The following is a 9,195-nucleotide window of genomic DNA, read 5'->3' as shown; positions in this document are numbered from 1 at the left end:
GGGGGGGGCGCCTGGGTGGCTCAGTCGGCTAAGCGGCTGCCTTCGGCTCAGGTCATGATCCCAGGGTCCTGGGATCGAGCCCCGCATCGGGCTCCCTGCTCAGCGGGAAGCCTGCTTCTCCCTCTCCCACTCCCCCTGCTTGTGTTCCCTCTCTCGCTGTTTCTCTCTCTCTCTCAAATAAATAAATAAACAAAGCTTAAAAAAAAAAGATGGGAAGATGATAAGGTGGGACGGAGAGAGGCAGAATGAGTGAAGAACGCGGAAAATAAAGAAAAATCCAGGTACCAAGAAGACCCCCCAGAGCTGGTGAGAAGCATGAGCTTGAAGCTGGGGGGACAGGGGTTCAGGGCAGGATGGGCCAGTCTTGTGGAGACCCCTTCCCAACCCTCCCTCCTGCCAGGAAAGTAGGGAGGGGCCTTCGGGACTGGGTGGGGGGTGCTCTGGGGGTGGAGGTGGGGGCAAGCAGGAGGAGTGATTGCTGAGGCCTGGCAGGGCGCCTCACTACCTGGGAATGCGCCCCGGGGATCAGTGGGTGGTTATAACTCAGGCTGAGTGCCCAGAGCCGAGGAGAAGGTGGCTGAAGGACGGCACAGGCCTGAGAAGTCTGTCGCTGAGCTGGGAGTGGGTTCCCCACACCCTACCTGGGGGACTCGGCAGGTGAGGCCTGCGGAAGAGGACAGGGAGAGGGAAAGGTGTCTGTGTCTGGCTCTGGTCTTGGATGCACCCCTACTCTCTCTTTATCTTCCCTCTTTGCACAACTGGAGGGTTCTGGATGTCTGCTCCTCTGAAGTCTGTAGTCTCTGGGCTGGGGGGCAATGTCCTTGTGGTTCCTTTCTGCCCTGAGAAACGGGGCAAAGAAGGAAGGGAGGTGGGGTAAGGGCTCCCAGCATCACCCAGGCCTCCCTGCCCTTTGTCCTCCCCACAAGGTGCAGTGGCCATGGATCCAGCAGGACACTCCTGGATGTGGATGGTCGGTGCCCTGATCACAGCCCTGATGCTGCGGGTGACAGGTAACCAGAACCCCTGTTGTGCACCTGTCAGCTAACTGTGGGTGGGGCTGTGGGTGACTCTGAGTGACATTGGAGTGTTTGTCCCGGGGGGCACTCCGTGTGATGGGGTATGGCTCTGGGACTGGGTGACTGTGAGTCGGAGTCTGTATTCATGTTCGGACGATTGTGGGTGGCTGTGTGCCTGTCACTGTGTGTGGTTTTGGGGGGGTGCCTTTCCCCATATCAAGTGACTGCCTGTAACTGGTGCACTCGCTTGGAGGCTGTGTGTGCGATTGTGTGACTGGGCGTGTGTGCGTTTGGGATCATGTGTGACTCAATGTGCGGGTAATTGTGTGCACATTATGTGTGTGGCTCTGTGTGACCGAAGGCATCTGGAGTTCTTGTAACAGAAGTGCTGGTTATAGTGAAAACGCGCAGCCAGGTGCTTGCAGGTAAGGAACGGTTTGGGGCTGAGTGTTTGCCGCTGAGCGCAGGACTATGTGCGGCTCTGCTTGGGCTGTGTGGCCGCTTGAGGTTCTACGTCGGGGTGATGGTGACTGCGTGTTTATCGGGGACTGTCTGTGTGATGGGGCAACCGCGTGGGTGGAGTTTCCGTCCCTGCCTTGAGGGACTGGGTGTGCTGGGGTGTCTATCCCTACGAGGTCTTAGCTGTGTGAAGATGGCTGATGCTAGGTCACTTGCACTGTGCCCTGCTGGGCTTACGGAGGGTAATGTTGTCTCCATGCCCACGTGCCCGTGTGCGGAAGAGCCTGGGCTGGTCTCCATGTCCCTGAGACGCTGCGTGGGGGCGCGAGATCTTGTGAGGCTGCCGCCTGGTGCGCTTGCCCGGAAAGTGTGTGCACCGTGAGCCGGAGCCGCACCCGCGGCTAGCCCGGTGGAGACGGTGCGCCTCTCATTAACTGTGCGTGTGCTTATCTGTGACAGCAGCTGTGTGCGTGTTTCCTGGAGTGTGCGCGCCAGGCGCTTGGCATCTGTGGGTCATCAGGAAGAATGTGAACAAGTACACAGACTATGGGGGGCGGAGCAATGGAGTGGGGTATCTGTGTCTGGCTGTAGGGGGGAGGGTACTGCCAGCAGGATTCAGGAGGTGGACATTCGTGTTTGAGAATTCAAAATGAGTCCTGTTTTCTGTCGCCATCGGGCCCCTCTAGCTGAGCACTCCTCCTGGTTCTGTTCCCCCAACTCTCCCTCCGTCCAGCGGCTCTAACCCTGTCCCCCTTTCCTCAACCGCACTGCTACTCCAGACTTTATCCACAGTCAAGATCCCCTTGGGCTGTGCACCCCCCAGCCCCGCAAGCCAGGCCCCACCTCGATGGCTCTCCCCGTTTTGGCCACGGTCCACTTCCGGTCCTGTCGGCAGCTCCTAGAACCCAGCCCCTACCTCCTTGCCCGAAGTCTGGGCTCTTTATAGATTCGATCTCCCCACGTGACCCTGGCCTCTCAAACTGCCCCCTCCAGCCCTGACCTCATTCGCTGAGGCCTGACCCCACTTCTTGAGCCGAGGTCCCACCACTAAAGCCCTGATCACGGGCCCATTCCCAGGCTCCACCCCCTGCGCCTTGGCTCCGCCCCTGGGAAGGTCCAATTTTACCTCCCTTGGCCCCGCCCACTGAGCTCTAGCCACTCCCAGGAACCTTGAGGCGCAATCAGAGTCCAGTAAACCACCTGATCCTGGACACTGTCCTTGAGTTCTAAGCCTTGCCCCTCTCCCAGGTTTCACCCTTAGACTCCGGGCCTTAGACTCCAGGCTCCGCCCCTAAAGCCCTGGGCCCGACCCCTTCCTCAATATAAGAGTCTTTCGGGGGTCAGACGACCTCCGGAGGGTCCCACCTCTTGGATCTAAGACCCACCCGCTGAGCCCAAGCTCCGCCCCGATCCCAAGCCCCGCCCGTTTTCGGCCCCCAGAGCCTGTTCTTGCGAACGATGTTACCTCCTGCAACAACCCCTCCGACACCGGGCCCTCTGGAAGCGCCCGGGACACTGGAGCTGGGGCCCAGGAGAACACCAGGGCAGACGAAGGCAGCAGCAGCCGCATTGTGAATGGGACCGACTGCGAGATGCACGCCCAGCCGTGGCAGGGTGCGCTGTTGGTGCAGGCCAGCCAGCTCTACTGTGGGGCCGTGCTGGTGAATCCGCAGTGGCTGCTCACAGCCGCCCACTGCCGGAAACCGTGAGTGGGGCTCCAAGAGCAGGCTGGACAGGGCAGGGGCGAGCGGGAGGGGCATGGAGGTGAGTGTGCGGCGCGGATGAGAAAGGGGTACAGTTGGGACGGGATCAGGGATGGAGTTGGGGTGGAGAGAGGGTTAGGCTGGGGAGAAGATTGTGGTGGGGGTGGGAGTTAGAGATGTGGTGGATTTGGGGTGAGGAGTGCATGTGTTGAGTGGTTTGGAATGGAGATGTGATTCAGACTGGCTTTAGAGTTTGGGATGGGGTAGGGTAGAGATGAAAATGGTATTGGGATTGGAAATAGCTGTGGGCTTGAAGATGGGGTTGGGGTTAGCTTTAAGAATGGTACTGGAGATGGCTGGATTTGGAGTTGGGAAGGCACGTGTTGATGGTTTGAGGGTGGGCGAAGGGATGCAAATGGGTTGGATTTGGGGCTGGGCATGAGTATGTTGACGGTCTGGAACAGAGATGCCATTAGGAGAATTGGAGATGGGTGGAGATACAGGGGGATGGGTTAGGGCTGGGGGCGGGAATGGATGTAGGATTGAGGATGGGGTTGGGATTAGAGTTATTGGGGGGGGTGGAGGGTTGGATTTGAGGTTAGGGTGGTTAGATCAGGGTTGGGAATGCAGAGGTGGTGGTTTATATGTGGGGAAAGGATTCAGGTTGGGGATGGGATGGGGTGAAGATGGGGTTGGGATTAGATTTGGGGTGTGCTCAGCACTGGATATGGGCATAGGGATCGGGGTTGCTAGTAATCTGCACCATCTTCTTTAGATTTTACAGAATTGTTCTTGGCCACCATTCCTTTTCGCCCATTTATGAAACTGGGCAGCAGTTGTTCAAAGGGATCAAATCTATCCCCCATCCTGGCTATTCCCATCCTAGCCACTCCAATGACCTCATGCTCATCAAACTGAACAGAAGAATCCATCAGACTCAGGCTGTTAAGCCCATCAACATCTCCTCCCACTGTCCCACTGCTGGGACCAGCTGCTTGGTTTCTGGCTGGGGAACAACCAGCAGCCCCCACAGTGAGCGTCCAGGTCCCTCTTGATGCCCACCCATGTCTGCCTTCTCCCCCTCTCTGCCTCTGAGCACTGCCCCTCCCCATCTTTCTCCGTTGCTCATAGTGGCCCTGCTCTGTGTGTGTTTCCGACAGTTAAATTTCCCAAGGTCCTCCAGTGCTTGAACATCACTGTGCTAAGTACCAGCAGGTGCAAGAAGGCCTATCCAGGACAGATAGACTCCACTATGTTCTGTGCTGGTGACGAGGCGGGCAGAGACTCCTGCCAGGTAAGGCTCAAGACTTCTACATTCAGGCAGCAGAGACGCCCTGAGTGCCAACTATGTAAACTGAAACTTTGCTAAGTGCTGGGAACCCATCCCTGTCCAATAGAAATATAATGTGAGTCATACATGTCATTTTAAATTTTCTAGTAGCTACATTTTACAAAGTGAAAAAGAAGCAGGTAAATTTCGCTATCTTAATAATAAATTCTATTTAACCCCATGTATCCCAAGTAGCATGACTTCAAAATGTAGTTAATATAAAACAATTATAAATGAGATATGTTACATTCTTTTTTTTTTAATAGTAAGTCTGTGAAATCCAATGTGCATCACATGACAGCATATCTCAATTGGACTAGCCATGTTTCAAGCGCTCAACAGCCCCATGTGACTAGTGGCTACCGTATTAGACAGCACTGGTCTAGAGGGAGAGATCAAGAGATCAAGCCTGCTTTATATGGTTGGGCAGGTTGTGCACTGTATACATATATCACTGCTAAGGGGGCAATCTTCGTGTAGTAGACATTCACAGTGTTGTCTATTTATTTTAGCAAACTTCAGGCAGATGGCAGTTAAGTATCTTGTCCCCACAAAATCTATAGTATGAAAGTTTTCTGACAAATGCTAGTAAACAGTCTTGAGGAAGGAAGACAAAAACCTTTGCCAGGTATTTGAAAAAAAAGAGAATGTTTAATAAAGAGGCTTGATTGCAAGCTTGTTGGAAGGGCTGGAGGGGTAAAAAGGTAAAAAACCCCAATGGTTGGGGCGCCTGGCTGGCTCAGTTGGAAGAGCGGGCGATTCTTGATCTCAGGGTTATGAGTTCAAGCCCCAAGTTGAGTATAGAGATTACTTAAAATAAAATAAAAAATAAAATTATTTTAAAAACCCCAATGGTCAAGAAAATGCATAAATAGGGTAATTTCAGAGACTGATAAAAACTATGCAGAAAATAAAACATAGTTTTATGATAGCGAGTGATGAGGGGCAATATTCAAAAGGGTGGTTGGGAGATGGGTAGAGGGCAGAGGCGGGTAGAGACTGAATGACATAAAGGAGCCAGCCTTGCAAAGGTTAAGGGCAGGAAAAGCAAGTGCAAAGGCCCTGCAGCAGGGAAGAGTTTGGCTGCCTCAAAGGACAGAAAAAGCCAGAATGTTTGGGGAACTGAGTTGAGGGGGGTGGACGCAGTAAGAGTTGAGCCTGGAGAGATGGGTGGGGACCAATGTTCAACAAATATTCCTTGATTCCCAACACAGAGCTTCTCTGTGTCTTCATGGAAGCTCTGTCTGTTGAGGATGACAGAAATTAAAAGTAAACTCTTGCAGGGATCAGGACCCTCCCCTGTATTCAGGCCCTCAAGGGTTCCAGAAGGATGTAAATTAAGGTGCTTTCTGCTGGCAGGATGAACACTTCAGTAATATTGGCAATTACTAAGGAAGCTGTGGCCTCAGACAGCACTCCTGTCCCATTTTGATGGCTGGGAAAGAGTTCCTCCCCACCAATTTTATAAACCTAGAGGATTGTAGCAACTTCCCAATGTCATCTCTGTCCCCACTCGATATGGAAACACGCACATCTGGATAGAGGAGTGGGCAGAGGGATTTTTATCAGAAGAAAGCATGTCTAATTCGAATGTCGGCATTCTTTAAAAAGATTTTTATTTATTAATTTTTAATTAATTTTTTTTAAGATTTTATTTTTATTTATTTGACAGAGAGAGACACAGCGAGAGAGAGAGAGCACAAGCAGGGGGAGTGAGAGAGGGAGAAGCAGGCTCCCCGCTGATCAGGGAGCCCGACGCAGGGCTCGATCCCAGACCCTGGGATCATGACCTGAGCCAAAGGCGGACGCTTAACGACTGAGCCACCCAGGTGCCCCCAAAAGATATTTATTTTATTCGAGCCCACCTGGGGCTCGAACTCGACCTCGAGACCAAGAGTTGGGCGGTCCACCAACTGAGCCAGCCAGGCGCCCCTCAAATGTCAGCATTTAAAACCATTTAGCTTTTCTGGAACCAAGTTTAGCACCTTGTTTTTCATTTTGCAGACCTCAATTAGCTTTTCATACCAGCATGTGGTCAGGGTGTGGCCACTCAGAGCAAAAAGTAATAACACTAATACTATAATAATAACATGGGGCCCTGCTCTATGTGGTTCACGTACAGCGGCTCATTAACTCACTTAGCCACTATTACTAGCTCTATTTTATAGACGAGGAGCCAAGCTCAGGGCAGTTAACGAACTGCCTCTCAAAGGAAATTCTGCAGGGACATAAACAAAATATAATGAGAAAAATTAAGTCCCAAGACAGCTGAAATTTAGAGGTGCACGCAGTCAGGTTCTTTTGCCTGAAATAGAGTCTGCTAACACGGAAAGAAGTTGAGCTCTGGATTTCTTTATAACTGATACTAGTATCTTGCGAAAACATACATAAGAAATGACGGTAAAGAGTGGTATTATTATAGGAGAGTAGCTGCAGGAGTTTGGGGAGTTAAGGACAGGCAACCCAAGGAAGCAGTCCTCAACCCCACCCCCGAGGGACATATGACAATACCTGGCGATAGTCTTGGTTATCACAATTGTGCCTGGGGGAGGAAGGGAGTGACTGGCATCTAATGCATAGAGGTCAAGGATGCTGCTGAGCATCTTACAATGCACAGGACAGCCGCCACACCAAAGAATGATCTAGCCCCTGTGTCAGTGGTGCCCAGGATGAGAAAGCCTCATCCTTCAGGGGCCAGAGAGCTGCCTCTCTGCAAAGGTGAGGTGTAAGTACAAGACGGATTGGTGTCGAGGGCCGGCGAAGAATGAGGAAGGGAAAGGAAGCCACGTCAAGTGTGCTCAGTAGGAGAAATACAGTGTTCAAAGGTTGGAATAGAGAAAGACAAATAGGGACAGAGAGACCCAGTGAGGGAGACACACGGAAGAGGTGGCGTTGGGTGGAGAGGACAAACGGAACTTCTAAAGGTGGGACTTACAGGGAAATGTTAACATTTCCTCTCTCTCTCTCTCTCTCTCTGTGTCTTATCTGTGTCTCCCTCTCTGTCTTTGTGTCTCTTCACCCCTCTACTTTTTCACCTCTATGTCTCTATCTCTTGCCTCCCTGGCCCTTCTTCACCTGTGTGTCTCCCTCCATCCACCTCCCCACATCTCTGCCTCTCTGAGCTCCTTTCTCCTCCACAGGGTGATTCCGGGGGGCCTGTGGTCTGCAATGGCTCCCTACAGGGCCTCGTGTCCTGGGGAGACTTTCCCTGTGCCCAGCCCAACAGACCCGGCGTCTACACCAACCTCTGCCAATTCACTAAGTGGATCAAGGACACCATCCAGGCGAACTCGTGAGGCATCCCGGGACCCGGCATTCTGGTGTGCCCCATCCTCTGCTGTCCTCACTCCTGCAGGAACCGTGACACTCTTTCCACACCCCTGTTCCTTCCTGAGGATGTTGGGATTGTTAATCTCTCCAGCCCCTCCCCAAGTCTCCTGGAATCAGGGTCCCCCTTCCCAGCCCTGGGCTGACCCTATCTTTCCAGTCAGGTCCTAGAGAGAGTTTCCCAGAATGACCAAGGTGAGGGCTGCACCTCAGTCTCCCCCATGCTTCCTTCCTCAGGCCCAGAGGCTGTCCTTGTTCTGCAGCTATTGGTCCCAGAAATAAAGCATCTGAGGAGAAGTGAGCTCTGTATGTGGTGTCCCCCACTCACTGAATGACCAGACAGCCAGGAACAAGTCACTTCTCCCCTCTGCACCATTGTGTTTGCTCTTTGGGGGTATTTTACTTGCAAGAGGCAGAGATCCACTCAAGCTGCTTTGCATCTTCTTCTTCTTCTTCTTCTTTTTAAGATTTTATTTATTTTTTGACAGAAAGAGAGACAGCGAGAGAGGGAACACAAGCAGGGGGAGTGGGAGAGGGAGAAGCAGGCTTCCCATTGAACAGGGAGCCCGATGTGGGGCTCAATCCCAGGACTCTGGGATCATGACCTGAGCCAAAGGCAGACGCTTAATGACTGAGCCACCCAGGCGCCCCTGCTTTGCATTTTCTTCACAAATATTGATCGAGTGAGTATTTTGTGCAAGGAAGTTGTCAGATGCTGAGATACTACAACAGGCAAAACAGAACAATTTCCTGCCTCACGGAGCTCCCATTCTCCTAGGGGAAGGCAGACAGTAAAGAGGTAAATGGATACATTACCTATGATATGAATAAAACGAGCACAGAGCAGGAGGAAAGAGGACTGTTGCGGGGAGTGGACCTATTTATATCAGATAGTCAAGGAGGGTGTGGGAGGGTGGTATAAAGCCTCACCCGCACCTCCAAGGTGTCCACAGCCTACTCCCTGGAACCTGGGAATATGTGGGTTTATATGGCAATGAGACCTCACAGGTGTGATTAAGGATCTTGAGATGGAGAGATGATCCTGGATTTTCTGGGTGAAACCATTGTAATCCCAAGGGTCCTTATAAGAAGGAGTTGGGGTGGGGGGCACCTGGGTGACTCAGATGGTTAAATGTCTGCCTTCCGCTCAGGTCATGATCCCTCTTCTCCCTGCTTGTGATCTCTGTTGCCCTCTCTGTCTCTCTCTCTCAAATAAATGAATAAAATCGAAAGAAAGAAAGAAAGAAAGAAAGAAAGAAAGAAAGAAAGAAGGAAGGAAGGAAGGAAGGAAGGAAGGAAGGAAGGAAGGAAGGAAGAAAGAAAGAAAGAAAGAAAGAAAGAAAGAAAGAAAGAAAGAAAG

General features: G+C 52.0%; 1 protein-coding gene across 2 annotated transcripts; it reads left to right on the top strand.

The window, feature by feature from the left end:
• Nucleotides 1–528: 528 nt before the first annotated feature.
• Nucleotides 529–8,142, top strand: LOC110572965 (kallikrein-5). 2 transcript variants are annotated; one of them, XM_021681415.1, is made up of 6 exons: nt 529–657; nt 933–1,010; nt 2,916–3,180; nt 3,954–4,210; nt 4,339–4,472; nt 7,649–8,142. In XM_021681415.1, exons 2-6 carry the CDS (start codon nt 938–940, stop codon nt 7,802–7,804), a joined length of 885 nt encoding a protein of 294 aa, XP_021537090.1. In that variant the 5' UTR covers nt 529–657; nt 933–937; the 3' UTR covers nt 7,805–8,142. The 2 variants fall into 2 exon arrangements, with proteins under 2 accessions (XP_021537090.1, XP_021537089.1); XM_021681414.1 differs by having other exon boundaries at nt 530–657; nt 927–1,010.
• Nucleotides 8,143–9,195: the final 1,053 nt, after the last annotated feature.

This window comes from Neomonachus schauinslandi, unplaced genomic scaffold (assembly GCF_002201575.2).
Source record: "Neomonachus schauinslandi unplaced genomic scaffold, ASM220157v2 HiC_scaffold_45, whole genome shotgun sequence".
In the NCBI taxonomy this organism is placed as follows: domain Eukaryota; kingdom Metazoa; phylum Chordata; class Mammalia; order Carnivora; family Phocidae; genus Neomonachus; species Neomonachus schauinslandi.
Note: the sequence above shows the minus strand (reverse complement) of the source record. Positions and strands in the feature narration are given on the sequence as shown.